This window comes from Lissotriton vulgaris, chromosome 1_1 (genome assembly GCF_964263255.1).
Source record: "Lissotriton vulgaris chromosome 1_1, aLisVul1.2, whole genome shotgun sequence".
Lineage (NCBI taxonomy): Eukaryota > Metazoa > Chordata > Amphibia > Caudata > Salamandridae > Lissotriton > Lissotriton vulgaris.
Genome location: NC_141685.1, coordinates 427,950,244 through 427,976,402, shown reverse-complemented (window position 1 = coordinate 427,976,402; position 26,159 = coordinate 427,950,244). Strand labels below are relative to the sequence as shown.

Sequence of the window (26,159 nt, the reverse complement as noted above, 5' to 3'; positions counted from 1 at the left end):
TCGGCTCTGGAGAAGGTTTGTGTCCTAATGTGGAGGTCCATCTGTATGCCACATTTTCTTATATATTGTTGTTTGTTTTGTCATTGGCCCAGGATGAGTTTGCAGTGGGCAATGTAAACGTTTACTGATGGGCTCTTTCAGCCTTTTCATGGATACCTAGTCAGCCATCTCTCTTTAATCACCAGTTTTGATATGTTTTCTGAAAGGCCTGAAGCATATGTTACCTCCAAAGCTATACATCATACTTTATCGTGACCTAAATCTAGTTCTGACATTCGTTATGTGTGTGCCCTTTGAGCCAATGCACAGTTGTTTAACATGGCTTCTAACAATCAATACAGCCTTTCTTATCGCTACCACTTCTGTATACTGCATGTGTAAACTGTAGGCACACTATGCATTATTCCAACACTGTAACAAATTGGTGCTGTGGATTCAGGCTGCTTTCCTGCCAAAGGTGGATTCAGTCTTTCATGTTGGTCAGTCGCTCACATTGCCAACATTTTTTGCTCCAGCTCAGTCCTTGAAAGAAGATGAGTATCTTTATCGACTTAAGCCTTAGAGAGCTCAGAGTTTCTACATCCACTGTATGATAGACAAGTGTCTAGATGGTCTGCTCTTTGTGCGGTTCATTGGGAACAAGGAAGATAATGCAGTGCTACAAAAGGACTGTCAAGGTGGATAGTATGCTATGAAGCAATTTCTAGAAGGCCTGCAGCCTCATTCACCCAGGGCAGAGGCTTACAATAGCATTGGTAAGGGTTGTGCTGGCTCTGGACATCTGTCAGGTGTGATGTCAGCTTTAGTGCACGTGTTCACAAAACACTACTGCCTTGATGGTCAGGTTCAACAGGATGGACATTTTGCCTATTCAGTCCTGCAAGACTTTCTAATCTGACTCCCCTCCTCAGACCCTCCACCTCTGGGAGGTACTGCTGTGGTATCTTTCTAGAGATTATGAATCTGCAGTTAGAAGTATTAATCAGAAGTACAACTTAGCTTCGGTAATGATTTTTCTAGGGAATATTCTATCTACATGCAAATTTCTAACAGCCCTCCTACTCCCATGTTCTGTGGAGTGGAAACTTGTATGTCATATGGTCCCAAGTTAAATTTGGCCCAGTGTTACCCGCTGTTTGTTCGAAGGGATCTGTGTCTGAGGGAGCAGAAGGCAAAAGATTAAGAAACTGTGTTTGAGTGTTGCTATAGGCAGTCGGCTCTATCACTGCTAGGGCAGTAGGCAGTTACAGCTGAGCCATATCACACCACCTATCGTTGCCTGTGAGCAATGCTGACATTTTTTCCAGATCCCTCTCTTTCCCCTCTTTCAGACCTGAAAATATTCTAAGGGTGAGGAATTTGCTGATAGAATATCCACTAGAAGGAGCGTCACCAGAGGAAAAATAGTTGTTCTTCTATGAATGTACTCCAAAAGCCTAGGAAATGCCTTCATCTATCTTATCCAACATCTCTTTATCTGCTTTCCAAAAACTTTTACTTCCCTTTATCCTCTTTCCAGGATTTGCCACTTTTTTCTGATGGAATTGTTTTGTCATGTTATTGTTGGAGGGGAATATTACATTGTTCCATGTATAATGGTGGTCTTTGTTTTAAGAATGATTACTACTACATTGATAACCTTTTTAAGTCGAGCCTGGCATAAGCAGCACGAAAGCGCTGTCGCCAGCGAGCTCTATTGTTAGGGACTTGCCTTGGAAGTGGGACAGGTGATGGGCACGCGCAGAGCTTTCGGCGATTTTAGCAGGTCTACACGCACGTACAGCCACGCGCTGTGCACATCTCCTGTCCCACTTCCTTCAAGCCAGCATGCAGTTTTACTTTCAGTTATTTCTTTTAAGCGAATTCTTGCCCCATTGTTGGAGCGGCTCGCAAAGGCGGGCCCGCTCAGTAAATACATCTGTACACTGTGCTGAAGGCACAACCATTAGACAAATGGAGAATCCCCCACTCACCCGTCTGTGGGTGAACTCCTCCTCAACAACAGCTGGCTGTGGCGCTTTTACGGAGCACGCCAGCACGACGCGGGGCTCTCTCCTCAGGCATGGGAGCTCTGCAGTGCTATCAGCTGGTCTTCACCAGGGCCCCCTCCTGAGACCCGGGACTTCAGCTCCCGCACTTCCTCTTTGGCGCTGGGGCTTCCTCTTCACAACGAAAGTTCCAAATAGCGCGCATGCGCGGGCAGCCCCCGCCCTCCCAAGTCTCCTCCCAGCCCGGATACCGAGCTGCTTTCTGTTTCGCTTCTTATCTCCCTGCCTCAGCTTGTTGTCAATAGAGATCTTCCGTGCTCGCTGGTTGTTGCAGTGGCTGCTGACTCTTATTTTTTTTTAATGTATTTATTTAATGCGTTTTTATATAGCGCAGACTTTACCCGAAGATGTCAGAGCGGCGGATACGAACGGCAGATTATGCCCGTGCCCCATCTGTTTGAGCGGAGGGCCCTCAGGGATGCTCCAGAGTCAGGCCTGACACTCCTTTAACTGTTGTCTTCTACCTTCCGTTATCAGTGGCAGCAGCCCCTGTACTACCATGCACTGTGCTTGAGTCTTCCAGCGGGCCTGCCGCCAGCTTCTCTAGCAGGGGAGATCATGACCGGGGAGAAAATCCGCTCCCTGTGCAGGGATAAGAAACCCAGCAAAGATGAGGACCTATTGGAGCCCGACGAGGAGGCCACGGTTGACTTTACCCGCAGTAGCGGCAAAGCATGTGGCAAAATGTTGAGCAACCACAAGCTAGTCTGCTCACCTTCTGCCCCCACAGGGCGGCTGCTCAGCACTAGCGGGGCCAGCGAGGGTGGCCTCACCTTCCCGGTGCACGAGTGCGTGTTCAAGGGGGACATACATCTACTCTCCTCTCTCATCAGGACCCACAGCATTTGCCAGAAGGATAATCACGGTGCGTATGAGCAACCTATCCACTACTGTTTTCCGACCTGTCATTGTGTGCAGGACCCCTTCACTGGGAACAGGGTGAAAGGACCTTCTGGCTGTCAGACTTTCGAGAACAGGGTTAGTTGGGAGATACATGAGGTTAGGTGAGAGTTCATAGAGAGCAGGGGGGGCACGAGTCACCCGTTAGTACTACTTTGAATGTATCACACGTAGGAGGTACTTGTTTGATGATCCGAATGCACTCAGAAGAAAGAGGCATTGCTGGCGTAGATAAAATGCCCAAAATAAGCTCCAAGTTCAAAAACCTTACCACCATGAAATATCTCAAGGCTTGTCAAAGAAAATATACTTTACGCTAAATGGACAGTTATCCCCACATCAAATCAGAAAATATTGTTACTGCAGAAAATAGATAAATGTAGAACTTCCCCGACGTACAGTGTGGGAGACTTCACATGTGACAATAGCATAATTTATTCTTTCATCATCTTCCCTGGACACCTTGTATCCCTCCCACCCTCCCTTGGTGCTGTGACTGAATCCCCAATCCAACCCCACTTGATGGAACTCTGCTCTCCTGATTTTTTGGGTCTTCACCTGAGAAAATCCACTATTTGTATATATATGTATATAGAGATAATTCTAATCACTAGTATGTGCAGTAGACTTTTGTACGCTCTACCATTCCTATGTGACTCTTAGAGTTTATCCATTCGTATCCCTTCCTTGAGTGACTTTACTACTTGTACATTTGCAATTTATTTCTGTTTATATCTCTTCCTTGTGTGACTTTATAACTTGTACATTTTCAATTTTTTTCTGGTTGTATTTTTATGTAACACATGTAATCCTAAATCCTTAGGTATCGCAACTGGTTCTTACATAGCTGCCAAGGTTTCAGATTGCCATGTGTGTCATTCTTAAAATTTCTGTGAAATTATGAGTGACATTCGAACGACTATGAGTGACACTTTCTCGCGAGCAACAATCATGCAATGATGAGCTAGGGAAACTTATAAATATCAGAAATTACAGCCATTTGAGCAATAAGAAACTCCAAGAACTTGTTGAATCTGCTGCAGAGCAGCAGAAATGGAAGGACATTAGTGGCAAAACATGCACTGGCACCCGTAGTCTAAAGATAATACCTCTGCCTCAAGTGAAGTACTCTGGTACCCAAGGATGACAAGAAAGAGCAGGCATGCGGCCTACTGAGATTACGGTCTGCAGAATTAAATGAAATCTGAGCTCTCTTGCAGAAGTAAACATGAAGGATGACGAGACAGAGCAGCCCTGCACCTGCAGATACTGTGTCTCAATTAATTATCAGATAAATGCGTGGTGCGCTCCGCGCTGTGAAGCAACTGATGACAACTGACGGGGGGCCTCTGAAGGAATGATGATGCAAGTCGTAACAGACCCCCTCCTCCCCCCTTGCCCGGCTGAGCCCCAGAGCAGAGAGGGCCTGCTGGTAATCTGTGAAGGAATAATGATGCAAGTCGTAACGGACCCCCTCCTCCCCTCTTGCCCGGCCGAGCCCCAGAGCAGAGAAGGCCTGCTGGTAATATGTCACGCATTTTGCGCGCAGCGCGGAACATTTGACCAAAGTAAACACTTACTCAGAATTCAGACTGCTGCTGTCTCTGCCTCCCGGTCCGTCCGGCGGCAGCGGCGTGAGCCTCACAAGGACCCGCGGCTGCATAGCACACTGCATCATGCACTCTTCTTCTCTCCCAGCAGTGACTTACTGACTCGTCCCCCGCCCTGCCGCACTTTGCGCCAGCGATGTCTGCGATGCCGCTGATGCACTGCGGCGCGGGCGGCCATCTGTCCTGTTGGTCATGAGTGAACTCACTGCTCGGTCTGGCAACTCTGCCGGGTTTTATGGAATTTAAATTGCGGCACAGTAAGCAGTGGCAACGCACGGAGGACTCGACTCCAAGTTTAAGTGCCCCGCCACTTTTGACCTCAATTCCTCCAGCCCAGAACATGACACACTATGGTCACAGCCGGAGATTGGACCCCCTGGTGCGCCACAGCACTAGCGCAACCACTCCTGAACCTGCCTGGGCAGGCCTTGCTCCCCGGTGTTGGTAATTGGCAGTGTGAGTGTCACTCTGTGTCTGGTGCGCGTGGTGTGTCTAAAAGCCGCTCAGCGCCGGAAATATATTTATGTTGCCAGTACGAGTCAGCTGCTGGGTAGATTTAATTTGTAACAATATATTGTAGCACTCTCAGCCACTCGACTCCAGAGCTGAGAGCAGATAAGATTAACTATTAACTTACTGCCCGGTGCCGGCAGCAAGTCTGCGGGAAGCAGCAGTGGCCTGTTTCAGAGTGGCAGAAATGCGTGACAATGCATTTCAGTGCGGTGATGCGGATCACCACACTGAAATGCGTTAGCATCACACTTAATGTGTGATACTTGGCAGGCCTGCAGCCTGTGGAATGCCGCAGTGGCCACGTCAGTTCAGAGCCTGACCTTTGATCCCAGAAGCCATCTATAGGGTTAATGTTGAGGGAGGCAAGGGGCATCTCAGAGCCACTACCATTAACGTTTGTGCCATGTCACCTGGGCTGTGATATTGCAGCCGGTTTCCGTGGTACCCATCTCATGCTGGTGTGTTGTACATTTTTGGTAACACGCATTGCTATGTTTCCTTTACATTGAGCACGCTGGGAGCGCACAAGGTGAAATAAGGTCAGTCAAGTTAAACCCGCCACTCCTTTGGCTGTGTCTGCAGAGAGACCAAAAATGGAATGGTATGGAGTTTTAATTCCGTTCATACACTAAAAATTTTCATCAACAACAGAAAGTGGTGCCAGGATTTGCTGGAGCACAGGGTAGCAGGGGCATCAGGCCCCTGTACTCTATCCTTACATTCTTAACCAAAGGCATACCCTACTGTCTCCCATAGCCGTACAGGTGAATCAGTTCATATTGTTCACTGTACTAAAACCTTGTTTACCGACAATACTATGCACTTCCAAGATGACTTAACAAAGATCGGTAAAGGGAGCTGATGGTCCACCTTTTCTGCTTCTCGTTATTGTGCTCAAATGTTTTCACCCACCCAATATGGCTGATTGTCGGCCACATGGAGAGCTCCCATAAACATGGAGCTCCTTTTCGTGGAAAGCTTGGCTACTATGAAAATGCTCTCGCAATTGCAAGAGTTTAAGCTATTGGCATTGGAAATGACAGAGCTTTTTACATATGTGTTGTTTTTCAAAACACATAAATAAAAGGCATTGTCATTTACAATGCCAATAGCTTAAACTCTCACAAATGCGAGACCTATTGCATTGCAAATGCTTGTTATATAATTGTTAACTGATTTTACATTCACCTGTATGCGCAAATGGACCTTGGTCTTTTTACCTGCTTGCTAATGCCTAAGTGATCCTACTCTGCACAGTGTTCCTTTTGTGAAGTACTCTGATGCTCCTAGGTCTTGTACATACAATATCAAAACTCCCAATAAAACAATAAAGTAAATGAAGATCTGAACATTTGAAGCAGCATGGTGGGACGGGGTGGGAGAGGGACTTTTCTCTGTATACACCCATCACAAGATCTGCTATTCTATTTCATGATCTCTTTTTACCCTTTGCTTTTTCAGTTAATAGAAGATTTCAAAGACCAAATGCTACCCGAGAGAGACCCTCGTCATCTTGTTGTCCAGAATGTTGTCGACCACTTGACCGAATGCAACAAGGACTTGCCAGCAATCTCAGAGACTAAATGGGTTGTCCATGTGGTTGACAAATCAGAAGTTAATGCTTTAGTTCTTCCGGTAAGCAAAATGAAATCTGAACTTTTGAAATGCCTGCTTTTTCATGTTTTATTTACATTTGCCTAATCGGTTCCCTTTCTAAAATAGCACATCATGTCCTTCATTACATCCAGGGCATGAGTCGGGGGTACACGCGGGTGGACAGCGTCCTCCCACTTTTTTCACCAGGTGAACACTGTCCAACCTGTCATGAATTTGTGCCTCACTGAATAATGTTCTGAACTCGTCCCGGTGTAATTTCCAAACAACGGAACACTTTCAGCAGTGCCTGCATGTTGTCTGCTTTCTATCTGCAAAAAGCAACAAGGTGCAGGCGGGGACGGAGCTTTCTTATTTAAAACTCCTCCTGGGCCCATAACAAAGCGAAACCAAAGGGGATGATGGACGGAGAGTTGAACATTGTCAGCTGATCTGGGTTTAATCCATCATCATTCTTTAGCTCACTCCGCCACCCCAGTTCAGACATGGCCATATGCAAATCAGTCTAACCCTGTGCCTCATGGAAACAGTCCAGCACGAACTGCCAAGCCATGTCTTCCCTGGACCGGAAACAAGCATCCTGGGACCGGCTTCTGGCTAATCAGCCGTCATCAGCCAGGCTAGCTTGAATCCAGTGGCAAAGTGAGCAAGGGACGCACATCTGGGCGTACCGTGCCAACTTAGGGCGAACAAAGCAAAACTAAAGGGGATGATAGACGGAGTGTTGAACATTGCTAGCACTCACCCTCAGTCAACTGATCTGCGTTTAATCCATCATCATTCTTTAGCTCACTCCGCCACCCCAGTTCAGACATGGCCATATGCAAATCAGCCTGACCCTGTGCCTCATGGGAACAGTCCAGCCCGAACTGCCAAGCCATGTCTTCCCTGGACCGGAAACAAGCATCCTGGGACCGGTTTCTGGCTAACTTTGCCACTGGATTCAAGATAGCTTGGCTGATAAGGGTTATGAACCCGAAACCTGTCCCAGGATGCTTGTGATCAGTTGACTAGGGGTGAGTGCTTGCAATGTTCAACACTCCGTCCATCATCCCATTTGGTTTTGCTGGGCCCATAACAAAGGCCGAATTTGAGGGGTCATCTGGCCTTCTTTTGTTCGAGTCTCTTGGCTGGGAGCATTCAGGAGCCTCACACCTGATGCAGATGAAGTGGATGGGAAACAAAGGGTCACACTTTGTTAGCACTTCACAAATACTTAAGAGAGGCAGCTTTTCACTTTGTTCAGTCCCTGTTTGAGAGATATGCAAGCACTGTAAGACTGTCAGATGTGTTGGTCTTTCCCAGTATTTAAACAAAGCAAATTGCATTTATATAGAGCTTACTTCCCCTGAGGAGGAATTGAAATAATTTAAGTACCACTATTTTTTCTTGTATAGCCCTACGCATTCCAATGCAGGGTGTGAGAGCGCTTTACATCAACACATACATATTACATGTACAATAAATTCTACATAAAACTGGGGGATTGCAAGGTGTAGAAGTTACATATCATCTTCCATAGCTCACTATGCTATTGTTCTCGCAATGCGCTCAAACGAACACATGATAGACCTGCTAAACATATATATATGAAATGAAATGAAATGAAATGAAAATTGCACTTATATAGCGCGTAACTACCCGGAGGCCTCGCAGCGCTTTAGACTGAATACTGGTGGCGAGCTCAGAGGAAATTAGCACAACTTTGCAAACAAGTGCGTTTTTAAAGTCTTTCTGAAGGAAAGATGGTTATTGATTTCTCGGAGGGAGAGGGGGAGGGAGTTCCAGAGCCTGGCTGCGGTATGGGAAAAGGAACGACCACCCCAACGGGCTTTGTTAATTTTGGTGGCAGTTAACAGTTGCAGAGAACTAGAGCGTAAGGCTCTGGATGGTGCATAGGGTGTAGCTATGGGGTGCAGAATTGCTGGGCCAGTGCGATGAAAAGATTTGTGCACAATGCACATGGCCTTAAACTGCACTCTGGGCGCCACTGGGAGCCAATGAAGCTCCTTCAGAGCTTTTTTGCTGACTGCCAACGGGGGATGTTGTACAGTAGGCGGGCAGCACAGTTTTGTGTGACCTGAAGCCTATGGGTCACTGCTGCTGGGGCTCCCATATAAAGGGCATTCCCATAATCCAGGCGAGAGAGGATCAGGGCCTGGAAACATGATCCTCCTAGCCTGGAATGGGAGCAGGGGAAGCACCTTACGGAGCATTTTCATCATTCCGATGCAGGTGGAGGCAGTTTTTGTGGCTTGGGCTGAATTAATCCAGCCCTTTGTCCAGCCAGACTCCCAGGCTCTTAATCTGAGGTTTGGGAGGTGGAGGCGGGCCAAGAGATGGAGGCCAGATGGATGCTAGGGCAGATGGAGGGGGATTGCCCAACTGCATAATATCTGTTTTCTCCCCATTAAGGTTGAGGTATGAGGATTGCATCCATCTGGCAACGGCCTCTAGACAGGGACCTAAGGTGGAAGATGATCCCGCAGAGTGGTCCAGGGAGACCTCCAGTTGGGTGTCATCTGCGTAGGTAACAATACGCACACCAAAGGGATGGACTATCCTCTCTAGGGGCTCCATATAGGCATTAAAAAGAGTAGGGCTCAGGGAGGAGCCCTAGGGTACTCCACAGCTGAGAGGGTGTTTTGGGGAGACCGACTCACCTTCGAACACCTGGAAGAATCTATTATCCAGGAAGGAGGTAAGCCATTCCAGGGCCGCGCCCGACACGCCCAAACCACTCAACCGATGTAATAGTGTAGAGTGGTTGACCGTGTCGAACGCGGCACTGAGGTCAAGTAGTATGATGGCAGCCTTACCTCCCTGGTCCAGCACAGCTCTAGCTTCTTCCGTCACCGCCAAAAGAGCGGTTTCGGTTCCGTGCTGAGGGCGGAACCCTGTCTGAGAGGCACGGAGCAGGCTATTGGACTCGAAATAGTCCACTAAGATGTTATTTACGTGCCTCTCAAGTAGCTTGCTCATCCATGGAAGTAAGGAGATGGGACGGTAATTGGCCAAGTTGTTCTGGTCCAAAGTAGGCTTTTTCAACAAAGCTTTGACCCTCGCACACTTCCAGGGAGGCGGGACGGTTTTGGAGGCGATGGAGGCATTAAGGACATCTAAGATGACCGGACGAATGACGTCTATGACCTTAATAAGAGTCTGGGGGGGTGCATGGTCATTAGGGGATCCCGAGATGATTTTAGGGATCAGCCTGTCTAATGAAAAAGGGTCAAGGAGTGGAAATGTTTCGAGCGTACAAGGGGTGGGGGAATCAGGAGCCGTAGGGGAAAAGGGTTTTGTGTTGTCATCACCGTTGGTGAATGAAGAGTACATAGCCTGGATTTTCTGTGAGAAAAAAGTAGCAAGATTGTTGCCCCGGGTTTGTGCGCCGTCTGATAATGGATGCTCAGGGGCTGGGGATATTAAAGATTTAGCTATTTTAAAGATTTCCTTGGGCGCATTAGCAGCCATATTAATGTTCACGTCATAGAAGCGGAATTGAGTGGCATAGATTTCCATTTTATAAAGTTTTATGGCGGCTCTGTAGTCGGCCTTCCTCTGTTGAGAATGGTCCTGCCTCCAAGCTTTCTCGAGTTTGCGACATGATTGCTTCATGGTTCTAAGGGCGGGTGTGTACCACGGAGCAACCTTAGATCTTGTTATTGATTTGAAGGGGGTGAAAGGGAGAACTTGATCGAGGGTGCTGGAGATACAATTGTCGAAGTTGATTGTGGCGATGTTGGGGTTAGTGGACTTCTGAGGAGGATGTTCAGTAAGGGCAAGTTCCCACTCAGGGAACGGAAGAGAGGACTATTTCCTTCCCCGGTGCTTATTAGGATTATGGGAAATAGGGGGGGGGACTTATGGACCAAATAAAAGGTATTAGAAAATGGTCCGTCCATGGAAGTGGGATGGGGTCTCAACTTTTAGATTATCTAAGTTGCTATAGATATGGTCCAAAAGGTGTCCCCTGATGTGAGTCGCGAGAAAACCCTTTTGGTGGAGATCGACAGCCTGAAGGTTGGGCTTAAGATCTGATGTCACTTCTTGTGATGCCACTTCCTGTAAAGTCGTGGCTTGTGATGCCACTTTCTAGGATGTCAATTCCTGTGATGCCATCTGTAATGTCGTGTGCCGTAATGTCGCGTGGCCTGATGTCACTTGCATACTGCCAAAGTAGGTCAGTCCCCCCACTTCTTTTTTAGGACTTGTGCCCTGATTCCATCCTATGCTTTTAGCTCTGCTAGCGAAGGCAATTTACTCTGTTGTTAATATGGAAAGAATTGTGTTCTGGGTGATTGTTTCTTATTACTGATTTCGTTAGCTTCTCTGTTATACCTTTTCCACAAGCATCTGTAGGTATAAACCGCCATGATTTAGTTTGGTCATAAGATCCCCACAGTTGCCTAAAATAAATGTACTACTTAAATTCATAATTCATACCCCCATTTGAGTTTCAGGCCTACTCTTTACTTATTGTGAAAATGTTTTATTGGAACTTACTATAAGTTTAATGTGCGACTAGCACTTCTGTAAAATAGAATAGGGCAGAGGCTCAACAATTCACTACAAAAAAGATCTTGAAGGATACTTCTGCAGATTACTTACCTTGTGAAAATGCCAACCGGTAGCGTTCTGAGGTCTCGTAGTGACATCAATCCACTTTGTAAGTCATAAGTGGGACAGCATAAAAGCACCACCAGGCACGCTGAAGTCACATCCTTTCTTTCCCCTCCTTCAGAATGGCTCCAGAGCTCCTCTTGTCTTCTACATGTTTTTTCCACAAAATATTTATTTTCCTAGGTGCCCAAAGGGAAGTATGTCACCTCCCATAGCAGCAGGGTTTAAACCTTGTAGGGACTGTTAAAACATATATCTGTGACAGATCCCCGAGAGGTATGACGGGGGTGCCTAGGGTCGGAGCACGCCTCCCAGGCCTGTGATGACTGTTGTGTCCTAGCCGATAGGGTTAATCGGCTGGGGACGCCTGAGTCACGTGACTGTACTATAATAAAAAGAGTCTACGCACGCACGTATGCCTTTGAGGCGACGGCGGGCAAGACGAGCAGAGCAAACTAAGCCTGGCCTCAGTGTCCCATTATTTGTGTGCCATAAGTTTAGGCCCCAGTGCCCCCAACTGTCCCTGACACCTGTGTTGTGCGGTCCCGCACAACATAACTGGCGACGAGGGTGGGCGTGCCCTCGCCGTGTGCACCGCCATACGCTGCTGCGAGGCGTCTGTGAGCCACGACTCTCGCTCGCGGCGCTCGTGCCCAGCTCCCGCTGGCGGTGCATGCTGACTCCGCACACCGGAGGTTGGAAGCGGAGATCGCATCGCGGCTGCATTCGGCAGCGCGCGGACACGGTGAGGCGTGTTGGCCCGCGATTTGAAGGGGACATCGTTTGGCTTGCGCACTCGCGTGCAGGCCTGGCAGAGCACGTGGCTGCGTGCGCGTGGCGGAGGAGGAGTGCCTCGAGTCCTGCGAAGGGACTGCGACTACATTGCAATCAGCCCCTTATGCACACAGCATAAAGCGAAGGCATCGACCCGGACCGCTGACCCCAGTAGGGCGCTGTGGGTGGCAGGACGGAACACCAGGCCCCACAACCGGCACCGGACATACCACGTGGGCGTAGGCCCTACAAACCCAAAGGCCCTACGCGTAACAGCGCCACACGCTGAGGGAAAAAGGCAACAGTAACCGGCTCAGTAGGCACCCATACACGGTACAACAAACAAGCATTGGGCATGCCACTGAACGTCAGGCCGGTCATCTCATGATAAACAAGCACTGGCAACGCCTAAGAGGGTCAAGCCTCTCCAGTGGGGTGGTCAAACAAGGACTCATACCCAAGTCCACAACAGAGAGTGACGCCAGGCTACTGCATCGCATACTGTACTCCCTGCACCAGCCATGGCCACAATACCCCCCATTGAACCGTTTGTGGTGGAGGGATCACCATCATCGCTAGCCCCTAAATGGAAAGATTGGGTGGACCGGCTGCTGATCTTCTTCGAAGCCACAAAAGTTCACAAGGAACAAATGAGGGCCATGATCCTTCACTTAGGAGGCAAGGACATTCACAACATTGCCAAAACCATAGTGGAAGTGACTCCAAAAAATCACCACACCCTCATAAATACCCTGAATGCACATTTCTAGCCTATGGCTAACCAAGATTATGAAAGATTTATCTTCAGACAAGCCCGACAGCTCCCAGAGGAGTCGCTAGACACATATCATGCGCGCCTGAAAAACCTGGCGTCGACATGTGGTTTTGCGGACAACACGGAGGAAATACGGGGTCAGATCATACAAGGCTGCGCCTCCGCTAAACTGAGAGAGCGAATCCTAGAAGAGTCGGGCAAGCCACTGGTGGAGATCCTAACTCTGGGACGCACAAAGGAACTTTCCAAGTCCCAGGCCGCACACATGGAGGCCGCACTCCAGGCGCCCGTGAAGGTGGAACCGGTCAACAGAGTAACCACAAAGTCTCCAACCAGTGGGGCAAAGAAAGGCCCCGGGGCATCCCCTTCGGGACAGACAAAATCGTGTGGATACTGTGGAGGGCCACCACATCTGGCGGCCGAATGCCCAGCAAAAGGGAAACGGTGTTCAGGATGTGGGCGTTTCAATCACTTCGAAAAAGTGTGTCATGCGAAGAAGTATCGGAAGCCCCACCAGGTGGTGAACACAGTACCTGAAGGTGACCAAAACCAGAGCGACACGGACGATGATGACGAGGAGCGGACAGTGTACAAGGTGCACATGATTGGCACCACCACCAGACGGACCAGACGACTCCTGCAATGCGGAATCTGAGTCGGTACCCAAGACGTCATGGCAGTTGTGGACACGGGGGCCACCATCTATCTACGGTGTTTGCATATGGGCAAGATACTCCTTTGCGAATAAAAGGAAAGTTCAAAACAAGGATCTCACATGGAGATAGATCTGTCACCACCAATGTCTTCGTGTCAGAAGATGGGCAAGGTATGCTGTTAGGGTGCCGAGCGGCAGAGGACCTCGGAGTCGTCTCGTTTGCATTTGGGGTCCATCAGGAATCCATTCAACAGCTGATGCTAGAATTTTCTGAAGTGTTCCAAGGCATTGGAAAGTTCCACGGGAAAGAGGTGCACCTACACATCGATCATACCGTGCAGCCAGTCGCCCTCAGACACCGCCGAGTAGCCCTCCACTTGCGGCCGCTCGTGGAAGAGGAACTCAAGAAACTCGAAAAAGCCGGAATAATTGAAAAGGTGACGGGCCCCACCCCGTGGGTCTCGCCCATAGTAGTCACCCGGAAGCCCAAACAGCCGGGGGCTGTGAGAATTTGCGTGTATATGAGACTCCCCAACGCTGCCATTAAACGAGAACGTCACATCACCCCAACAATTGACGACCTCATAGGTGAGATGGCAGGAGCAAGTTGGTTTTCTAAGCTAGATCTACGAGCTGGATACCACCAGTTGGTGTTGGACGAGGAATCTCGCAACATCACCACGTTCTCGACACACCTCGGACTCCGAAGATACACCCGCCTGAGTTTCGGCATATCCAGCGGGGCGGAAGTATTCCAGAATGTAATACAAGAACTCATCGCTGACATTCTGGGAGTGATCAACGTCAGTGACGATATCATGATTCATGCCCGAAACATACCAGAGCACAATCATCGCCTAACACTAGTACTCAGGAGGTTGAGAGAAGCTGGTCTCACTCTACACCGTGAAAAATGCGAATTTCTGAAGCGCAGGATCCAGTTCTTTGGGTACACCTTTTCCATTGATGGGGTGAATCCGGACCCGGAAAAGGTGAAAGACATCAAGGAAGCGGCACCCCCCACCTCTGTCACGGAAGTCCGCAGCTTCTTAGGAATGGTTAACTACTGTGGACGGTTCATAAGAGACTTGGCCAACTTAACAGTACCATTGAGGGAGCTGATCAAGGATTTCACACCTTGGAAGTGGGGCCCGGAACAGGAGAAGGCCTTTCAAGACATCAAGGGTACGCTGTCAGAGGCGACAACCCTGGCTTTCTTTGACCCTCGGAAATTAACATTGGTGGCAGTAGATGCTGGTCCGGTAGGACTAGGGGCGGTGCTGATGCAGCGACATAGAGCAGACGAGGACTGGGCCCCCGTAGCGTTTGCCAGCCGGTCCCTCACGGACACGGAACAAAGGTATTCCCAGATTGAGAAAGAAGGGATAGCCATACACTGGGGATGCAGACATTTCCACCTGTACATATATGGGAAGCCGTTCACCGTCGCAACGGACCACAAACCACTGGTTGCCCTATTCTCTGGCACCTCCACCAAGCCCCCGCTGCGCATCGAAAAGTGGATTTTGCAGCTCCAAAACTATAACTGCAAAGTTGAGTATCAACCAGGATTTCGCAACCCCGCGAATTATCTATCCCGGCATCCCCGCGCCGCTACCAGGGAGGAGATGGAAGACGCGGCCGACACGGAGGAGTACGTACGATGTGTCACAGCTCGGTCATGCCCACTGACACTATCCATGGAACTCATTGCGGAAGCCACCAAGACCGATGACTGTCTCCAAAGAGTCATAGCCGCAGTACAAAATGGAAACTGGGAAAAGGCCAAGGAAGATTGGAAGATTCTCACGCCAAGGGCGCAATGCATCATGGACAGCCTGTACAATGTGAGAGAAGAGTTGAACGAGGACAACACAGGATGTTTGTTGCGAGGACATCGGCTAGTAATTGCGATTCTCCTATTAACATGACGAGAGAATCTGGATTTCATTAAAGACACGGAGGCTAACATTATGCATTAATCCTTTAATGCAGCTCACTAACACAGCCGCTTACATCACAAAGGTAAGAACAAGAATTAGGTGACATCATAGTATCTATAAAGGCCAAGTGCCAAGGGAGATCAGCCTCTTTTAAATGCCTCGAGTGACAGGAGAAGTTGAAACAGAGGAATAAAACTTGAACTTGAATGAAGAATTGGAGACCATATTGAATTCCATGTAGATTCATCAATTAGAATTGTCTGAAATGGAAAACAAAGTAAATCAACGAGAAGGAAAGAAAAGGTCTTCATAAGAAGCATGAACAAAAAACATCAGAGTAAGAGAGCATGAAAATATTGTAAACCAGATTAAATAATTGTAAACCAGATTAAATAACAATTCACAATTACCCTCAGGGAGGGACGGGAGGGATAATGTTAGCCTCCGTGTCTTTAATGAAATCCAGATTCTCTCGTCATGTTAATAGAAGAATCGCAATTTCATTACAAGACAGGAGGCTACATTATGCATGTTGGTAGCCTTGAATAACTGCATCAGAAACATGTTCAATTGGTTTACAATAATGATGTGCAAAAGTATAGGCATTAGACCAATCAGCGGACTTAAGGATAGCATCCAACTTACCACCAGTCCAGAATGACTTGCTGGCCATAGCACTCCTGAGAGAGTGAGCCTGGAACTTAGACAGGTCAATACCAGCAAGGTTCATAGCAATTTTAACCCACCTAGCGATAGAGCAGGATGAGATGGGTTTAAAGGGACTAACGTAAGAAACTAAAAGTTGATTTGCACCAGGAGGACGAAGGTTAGACATTCTGGAATCGTATTCCTTCATGCAATCAACAACACATAGTTTTGGATGAGAATCAAAACGAGGGTAAAAGATAGAATCAGACATTGTTTTAGTTCTTCTAAGTATTTCGAATTTAACACCAAACATGTCATAACATCTATTAGAGATGTCCAGAGCTTTGACATCAGGAACTCTGCGACAAGAAGCTAGACATAAAAGAGAGGCAAGCTTAATTGAGAGACATTTCCTGTTAAGGAGAGAATTGTTAGGCCATGAACAAAAAAGATCAAGCAAAAGTTTAACATCCCAAACGGATTGATATCTAGGACGAGGGGGTCTCTTAAGACGAATGCTTTTAAGAACTCTACAGATAATAACGTTTTTACCTACCGTTTTACCATTGACAAGGGCATGGCCGGCTGAAATTGCAGATCTAAAACAATTAATTGATCTATAGGAGAGACCATTATCATAGATTTCAACAAGGAAATTAACAATACAGACTATAGGAGCCTCCACGGGATCCAAGTTCCTCTCCAAGCACCAACTACGCCATTTCTTCCAGATGTTATTGTATCTGTAATGGGTTCCAGGTGCCCATGACTCTCCGAGGAGAGTGAGAGCAGACGACGAAAGTCCAGACAATTGGTGAGATTGCCTGACACTTTCCAGGCAAGAAGGTTCAAACTCCCTGAAACAACCAGGTGATGATCCTCTCCGTCTGCGTTTAGGAGGAGGCCCTGAATTGCGGGAATCAAAAAGGGAACGTCGCAAGAAAGTTCCAGAGCTGTGGGGAACCAGGCTTGAGACGGCCAGAAAGGAGTTATCAGGACAAGGGAGCATTGTTCCTGTCTCACTTTCTGAAGAACCCTCTGAATCATTGCAAAAGGGGGAAAGGCGTAAGGGCGAAGGGGAGCCCAAGGCTGGAGGAAAGCGTTCACAGCTAGAGCACCCGGGTCTGGCATCCAGCTGAAATACTGGGGGAGTTGGAAGGTCAATCTGCTTGCGAAAAGGTCCACGTCGAAGGGACCCCAAAGAGTGTTCAGGGAATTGAAGATCGTCGCATCGAGTTTCCAGTCGCTGAAATCTTGAAGGAACCTCGAGTTCCAATCCGCTGAGATATTGGATTTCCCTGGAAGGTATTCTGCTCTTAATGAAATTTTGTGTTCTAGACAGAACATCCATAATTTCTTGGCCAGATCCGATAGGTCTGCGGACCTCGTGCCACCGAGACGGTTGATGTAAGAGACCGCAGAAACGTTGTCCATTTTCAGAAGGACAGATCTGCCTTGAAGTGAGTGTCTGAAACTCATCAAGGCATAAAAGCCCAGCGGTCAGCTCTAAATAATTTATATGGTGGGAGGACTCCGAAAGGGTCCAAACTCCACCGGTGTCTTGGTCGAGGAGGCGAGCGCCCCAGCCGTGGAGACTGGCGTCTGACTCCAAGACAAAGTCTGGGGTGGAACCGAAGATAGCCCTTCCATTCCATGCATCCAAATTGTCCAGCCACCAAGAGAGTTCCAGTCTCGCTGGTTGGTCCAGAGAGATCTTGTCCCCATACCAGAGACCGGACCGAAGGGCTTGGGCTTTGACCCTCTGGAGAGCACGGTAGTTTAGAGGACCCGGAAAGATAGCTTGGATCGAACAAGAAAGAAGACCCAAGAGTCTGGCTAATTCTTGTAGGGAGAGAGATTGATGTTTCAGGACAAACCTGATTTCTTTTCGAATTTTCACAATCTTCTTTTTCGGCAGTGAAAGAAGACAGCTTGAGGTGTTCATGGTGAAACCTAAAAACTCGAGGTATTTTGAGGGCGTCAGGATGGATTTTTCTCTGTTTATAATGAAGCCAAGATCCTCTATCAACTCCATGGAGACCCTGAGGTCTTCTAAAATTTGTTCCTGGGTTTGAGACATGATGAGGATGTCGTCTAAGTAGATAATTAGACAAACTCCTCTTGCTCTGAGAATCGAAACAATGACTCTCATGACCTTGGTGAAACACCAGGGGGCGGATGAGAGACCGAATGGGAGAGCTTAAAATTGGTAGAGGTGTCCGTCCCAAATAAATTGGAGGAAGGATTGATGTTCCTTGGCCATGGGGATAGTAAAGTAGGCATCCTTTAGGTCTAGCTTGACTAACCAATCTCCTTGAAGGAGAAGGTCCCTGAGAAGATGGATGCCCTCCATCTTGAAGTGGCGATAAACCAGGTATTTGTTTACTTCCCGTAAATTTATCACTGGTCTCCAGCCTTTGTCCTTTTTCTCTACCAAGAAGACGGTACTTACAAAATTCTTTTGTGACCAAGGAACCTCGATAATAGCTCCCTTTTTTAGCATAGAGGAGACCTCCTCCTTGGCGATAGCTAGATGTTCCGGGTGGAGGTCTAAGGGTCTTGGAGTCGTGGATTGGTAAGGGATGTCCACGAAATCTATCTTGAACCCGCGGACAGTTTGTAGGACCCACGGGTCCTGAGTATAACTTTCCCAAACATGGTAAAACAATTTGAGCCTTCCCCCGACCTTTGGAAGGGAAGGAGAAAGGAGGGCACTTACTTGGGGTGTTGGTATTAGGTGCTCCACGGGAGGAGAAGCCTCTGCCTCGGGAACCACAACCTCCTCGTTGGGGGTAAAACTGTTTGTTCGAGGGGTAGTATCCCCTTCCTGCACCACCTCTTCCTCTGCCGGAGCGAGTGCCTGAGCGCGAGCGCGAACATAACGGGCATTTCAGGAAAGGAGGCTAAAATCAAATGAAATTAGGGCAAAAATAGCATTAAATAGATCGCGTATCTGACAACGGGAGAAAGCGTGATGAAAGGGAGAGTGCCTAAAGTCGGACATGGCAGAATGAGAGGTGAGGGGAGACAACCATAGATTGGAAGTCTTTAAGGGAGGGGATTACGGCGAAGATAATCGAAGGGCATAAAAACCAAGAAGGATTAAAAGCGTTCACATTGATAACTGTATATTACATAGCTTATTATGTATATTACACAGCTTAACGTCTACATATGCCACATTAACTAATTTACATCAAAAATGTAGTTTAGCTTATCCATATAAAGTCTAAACAAAGTAGTTAAACACAAATCAAAAGGAAGTGTTAGTAAGCAAGACAACTTATCTGTTTGAGAGCCGCATTTAAAAGAGGCTGATCTCCCTTGGCACTTGGCCTTTATAGATACTATGATGTCACCTAATTCTTGTTCTTACCTTTGTGATGTAAGCGGCTGTGTTTGTGAGCTGCATTAAAGGATTAATGCATAATGTAGCCTCCTGTCTTGTAATGAAATCCCTTCAACACTCACAGATCAAGTTGTTCAGCTGACTCATGTGGGCCACCAAGGGATGGTCAAGACTAAATCTCGTCTTCGAACCATGGTCTGGTTTCCTCTGATGGACGATCTGGTTGAATCGACAGTACGAGCATGTGCAGCTTGCCAAACGACTGGAGAACTTCCCAGGCCCGCGCTGATCCTAGCTGAGCCCAGACCCAAGTCTCCGTGGGAGTGCGTCAGCCTAGATTTTGGCAGCCTTTCAGATGGCCGACACACCATGGTGGCCATTGATGATCATTCCAAATATCCCGAAGTAGAAATCATAGCCACCACCAGTGCTACGGAGGTTATTCCTAAAATAGAGAAAATCATGGCGACGCATGGGCTGATACAAGTACTAAAGACAGACAATGGTCCCCCATTTCAAGGCCAAGAACTAGCGGCATACCTGAAAGAGGTAGGTCTTCGGCATCGGCGGATTACTCCAAGATGGCCGCAAGCAAATGGCGAAGCGGAACGGTTCATGCGGACTTTGAATAAAGTGATTCGCATTGCTCATGAAAAGGGGCAATCTGTTGAACTGGCCATCTTCACGTTCCCCCGGAGCTAAGACATACACCGCACACCACAACGGGTGTCGCGCCTGGGCATCTACTCATGGGGCGCGGCATCCTGGACTATATACCCCATCATCCACAATGGCTTTCGGAATCGCCTGATGAAGGGCGGGTTGAATGTCGACGTCAGAGGACTTATGCCCAGATCAGTCGCCGGAGACAAGGTCGAGTGCCCCAAATAGTCCAAGGGGACCAAGTGTTGCTAAAGAACCGAGTCACCAGCGGCAAGTTCAGACTTGCATATGAGCCGGAGCCATGGACAGTGGTTGACGTCAAGGGCACCCGAGTGAGTGCGACCAGAGGAAGGGACATGGTGACGCGCAATGTGTCCCATTTCAAAAGGTATCAGAGCGGATGGACTTATGCCTCCACACCCTGCAGGGCGGACAATGCCGGATCCCCGTCCCCGAGTCGAGCTGCTCCTCGGATGGCTAGTGACTGTCCGAGCCCGGTGTCCATTCCGGAATCTCCCATGTGCCTCCCTCTCCAGAGTGACAGGGAGAATACAGAGGGTGCTGACGGTAGCGAAGGTGAACGTGATCCCATGGATGAAGTGACATCGCCCCCGGCTGAGGTCTGTGGTAGTGAAAGCCAAGCCAGAGGGGGGTCCCAGTACCTGTTACGACGGAATCCAGCGCCATCCTGCCATGTACGAGATCACCTAATGTAAGACTGTTCCTCATTGCCTATTTGTAGACTGTTATCCTTCTAGTGAAGTTAATGCACAGAGACTGCCGCTGATGCGTTTGAGAGACTGGTTTCTTTTTGTTTTTCTTTTATGTTTTTGTCCTTGTTGGGGAGGAATGTTGTGTCCTAGCCAATGGGGTTAATCGGCTGGGGACGCCTGAGTCACGTGACTGTACTATAATAAAAAGAGTCTACGCACGCACGAAAGCCAGTGAGGCGACGGCGGGCAAGACGAGCAGAGCAAACTAAGCCTGGCCTCAGTGTCCCATTATTGTGTGCCATAAGTTTAGGCCCCAGTGCCCCCAACGGTCCCTGATACCTGTGTTGTGCGATCTCGCACAACATAACAATGACTGCACCCAGATGAGCAGAGGGCCATACTTGACCACGAGGTGAAACTCTATGTTGTGAAACATCAGAAGACTCCACTTAGTGACTTGTCAAAGTTGAAAGAAAGGTCCTTTTACCACTCCTGAAGTAATTCTTTCAGCAGAGTTTGAATCGCGGTCGAAGACTTCAGGTAAGTCAAAGAAGAAGCACATAAATCCAAGTGGTAATCCGCCTCTTCCCACCTTTCTCGAACTCCAGAGAGGGCACAGGAGCATCAATGTGCCAGGCAATCAGTCTTGCTCCATAACTCCTGAAGTGCCAATTCCACATCTGGTCCCGATGCTACCCGAATTTCCAGGTCTATCAGTGATGGTGCAGCAGGTTAAGGCCTTTCGGGAGTCCATACTGCGCAGATTTGGCAAACTTGCGGTTCTCTTTGGCACACCTACAGGTCCCACGGTTCTGAGGAGGCCACTATTCAAAGTCCTGCCGTCAGGTTGACCCTCGGTGACGTTTATGTTTCTTAAACCTGTTTCAGGTTCTGCACTGTCTCCCTTGACAGTGACACCAATTTCGCCAGTGCTAGAAGAGGCTCTGATGCCCAATTTGAGGCTGTTGCGATCCTACCAGAGCCTATCCAATAGACAACCCTTCTGGCTCCGACACAGTGCCTTTACCACACAGCAGAGTTCATATGTTATATGAGCTCTTTGGATCTGATTCAAACAACAATGATAATGATGAAGGGGATTGATTTATCTCACACTATGAGGAGGACAATTGGTATGAGGACCTACACAATGTCAGTGGTCTGGACATCTCAGACACTGAATTTGTCTCTCCCCCATGTCATGCCACAGAGAAGATTGCTTCTTTCGCTGCAGAGGTCCTTGACCTACAGCTCCCTACCGAGGAGATGAAGGCCAATGTTCTCACTGAGGTCTTTCTGACTGTCCAGGCCCTTACTGAACCTCCTGCCCTGTCCTGTCCCAAACTAACAGTGCATGAACGTTTACCCTGCATCCCCTCTGATTAGTAGCAGAAGCCTCACTAGAGGCTTTCATCATTATTGCACCTTCAAGGGAACTACCACCAAAGAACATTGTAACACGTGACATCTACTGCCACCTACCCATCGGCTGATTACTTCGGCTCCAGCTATGGTTCAGGTACATCTCCTACCAATAATGCATCTGGGCTTTAAGGAGCCCTCTGTGGGGAGATGTCTCAATTCATTATTACTTTGCTTAACTCCTGCAGTTAGTGGGTTGCTAGTATTGTGCATGTTTCATAGAAAGCCGCAACAGTCGCCAGTCATGGTGATTCAAGATGTTGCTGACAAGGCACCTCTCTAGCAATTTTACAGTGGATATCTTTGTATGGTGTCATACACTTTAGTGCCCTGTGTTTGTGATTTAATATCAATGAAGTGAAGTGTCTAGGTTCACAGTTTCAAGTTTTCACAGATGCTAAATAGCCATATTGGTGGAGTGGCCTTGGATTGGTTGCATGTTTCTGTAAATGCACCACACTTCTCTGTTTCAGCTGATCCCAGTTGCTTTGTCACAGTAATTGACTACTCCTCTTGGCTATGCTCTTGGCTAAGGCTATGCTCCCTCCCCCAGACAACTCTCTGCCATTGGACAGAAAAGATGAACATTCAGTATCATGCTTCATTCTTCCTGGGTATGGCTTGTCACTGCTGCAGTTTCTAGTCACCACTTCTAGGAACATCTCAATGGGAGTTGAGAGGGCGAGCAGCCAACCCTGAAGGTTTCCCACAACATCTTTTTCAACTGTCCTAGATCTTATTTATCAGTAGTAACACCACGTGCCACATTACCCCACTAGGGTCATCCAGTCCCACTTAAACCTTGTCCTCATCTCATGAATCAAGTACGAGGATGACATTTTCTGGAGGGTGCCAAAAGCAGCATATTTCTCTATCAAAAGGAATAAGCTGCTTCCCAGTCTCCTACACAGCTCACAAAGGCATAGGCTTGTCTCTCCCACACCGCTACATGCTAGTGCAAACGGCCTTTCTGCTCACACTGATTTTGAGGGGAAGCCTCTGAACATACCCTACTTTGTTTGGTGTCTTCCTGCTTCAGAACATCTGAAAGAGGCCAACCCATTCCAATAGAAATTTTAATATTGCTTTTAGGCATGAAAAAATGTAGACATTTACCAGTACTGAAGAAATTCACTTGGCAAAATCCACCCTGTCTACATTAGGACACACTTTTCCCAATATTTCTGTTGGTAGACACCTGGGCACCCCACTTGCCCCTTGCCTATGGCCTCCAGTTCCTGCTTGTTCCAGCCTGATCCAGTGACACTGGTGATGCACGAGTTTTTCTCGCCCGGGTTTTCCTGACCTGGTTTTCACACAAAACTGTTCGTCCCACTGACAGAGGCCCCGACCACCCCAGGAACTACTTAATGTAGGCCGTAGGCACGCCTAAGGCAGGCCCTTCTGCACCCATCCATGCTTGGACTGCGCCCAGCGCCATGAACTCTTGCCCTTCCACCCCGCCGATACTGTCGTGTAGTTCCTATATATCCTATACAGGCTCTGCACGTTCGGATAACATAAACTGTGGGTTTGGTTCTAAGCACCCCCACCGAATATGATAGCCTGTTTGCATAAGCTAGCTCACAGTGCCACTAGAATCTCCTCTTATCAGGCAGAGAATAGTTTCTGGCAACCTCAGAACATGACAACCCTGATCCCCAGGATTTTGGTAACAGTATACTACTTTTCGTTCAGTCACTCGTGCCAACTTAGGTGCCTATTAGGATGGCGGACGGACCTGCGCCGTCCGCCACCCCCGAGGTGGATGGACCGTCCGCAGGGGCAGCGGCGGTCCCGCCGGTGGAATTAGGATGTGACCGCCAACCTGGCGGTCACATCCCATAAATTTAACAATGCTGCGGGTGCTGCTTTAAGCAGCACCCGCCGCAAAGTTAAATAGGCATGCTGTGCATTTGCATGCACAAAGCGGCAGGCACCGCGCTGTGCCTGCCGCATTGTGCATGCAAATGCAGGGGGGTACCATAGGTACCCCCCATGTGCATCCCCCACCCCCCCTTCACCCTGGGGGCCCGCAACAGGCCCCCAAAGAAAAGACTGTATGCCTTTCCGTGGAGGCATTGCCGCCACGGAAAGGCATGTCCTGAAACACATCCTAATATGGCTGGCGGTGTCTGATAGACACCGCCACCATATTAGAGCTTTTCCGCCACGGTCGGAGCCGACCGCGGCGGAAAAGCGGCGGACGGTCTTTCCATCTGCCGATGACCCCCCAGCCATCCTAATGTGGCGGGGGGTCTTTTCATTCACCACAGCGGTGAATCCGCCGACCCGGAGGATGCGGATTTACCGAAATCCTAATCGAGCCCTTAGTTTGTCTCAGAGATACATGGAATAAACTGTCTGGGCATTTCAATAAGGATTTATTGAACAGTTGTTATTCTAGTATGAAATAGATGTGCTGTAACAACCATCAGACAGCAGCAGAGATATGTGATTAGCAGTACTACAAAAGTAAAGGGATTGTACAGTTATACCATTTTGCAGTAATCATGAATACATACAAGTATATAAAACACATTGTAAAAGTGCGTACTCCTACGATGTCTCCCTAACCAGATGTACCTAAATGTACCTAGTATCTATGTAGGTGTTATGCTAAGAATCCCTTTAAGGTCTAGACAACCCCATTATCTGAGAAAGGAGAGAATATGGGACCCAATACTGGTCTCGAGTTGGACACCCCTCGAGAGATGTTAGACCACTGCGAGCTGGAGTGTCTGCAAGCAGGAACATCAGCGTCTCTGGTCAGTGTGTTAGCCGGGTCACTCAGGGTCTCCTCTGTCTTAGTAAGCAAGACATGATGTATATATACCCACAGGTCTCCCCAGGGGTTCTACCTTGCTGTGTTACTGTGTCAGCCTAAAGGATGACGTTGGCCTTGTACTTTATACATAGATATTATACAGGAGATGTTCGTCCTGCTGTCAGTCCTGCTGTGCTTCTAAGAAGCCTCATGCATAATGTATGAGTTTTGAACTAGGGAAAAACCCGCTTTCTGAATGCAGTGTTGTATCTAGGTTAAATGTCATTCCCTATGAACTGTTATGTATGTACTATAGGGAAGGATATAGGTGAAAGGTTGCAGTGTTACCTGCGCCTAAATAGGGTACATATTTGGAAAATAACAATACACTATCGCTGAGCTCTATACCCTCAACCTTGGACACCGTAACAAACACTGCCACCATGCTAACCCACACTCCGTGGTAGGACCTTTAACCTGCACCCACTGCCCCTTCACCTGCCACAGTGCACACACCAGCCCACCCACTAGCCCAGCCTGAGCACACTGCAGACACCACTTGAACAAAAACACCAACTCGTATGCGCCCTTCTCAACACATGCTCACTATGCATACACACCACCAAGATGTGAGACCTCATCTCCACCCTCACAACCGATGTCCTCTTCATTACTGAGACCTGGTTCAACACCATTTTGGCACCCGACTTTGCCACCATTATACACGAAGGATGCAAGATCACCCACTGCAACTGCAACAACAAGCCTGGCAGAGGGCTCGCCATCGTACACAAGGAATCCATCCAGTGCACAGCCACAAATGATGCCATCACCCCAGCCATGGAACAACTTCAGTTTCCAAACATATAGCAAAACCACCATCAGGGGCACCCTTGCCTACCATCCTTTGGTACCACGTGCAGCCTTCTGCAACTTCCAAGTCCCCCTTGCCATGGACCACATTTTCCTTGACCTTAACGTCCATCTCGTCGACTGTTGGACCAGGCCCTTTTAGTAGGGTTATCCCCAAACTGTTTGCTTTCTTCCTTCTATTTTTTCTGACCTGTTTCTGTTGGCTCTAGGACTCTGGGCACGTAATCACTGCTAATCAGTGCTAAAGTGTATATGCTCTCAGTAAATTG

At 48.2% G+C, this 26,159-nt stretch overlaps 1 protein-coding gene across 1 annotated transcript in view; it reads left to right on the top strand.

The window, feature by feature from the left end:
- OMA1 (OMA1 zinc metallopeptidase) overlaps positions 1-26,159 on the top strand; it is a 661,753-nt gene that overhangs the window by 196,750 nt on the left and 438,844 nt on the right. The window contains exon 4 of the mRNA XM_086952966.1: positions 6,533-6,706. Within this exon, the coding sequence (XP_086809092.1) occupies positions 6,533-6,706 (174 nt within the window). The remainder of the gene's footprint in view (positions 1-6,532; positions 6,707-26,159) is intronic.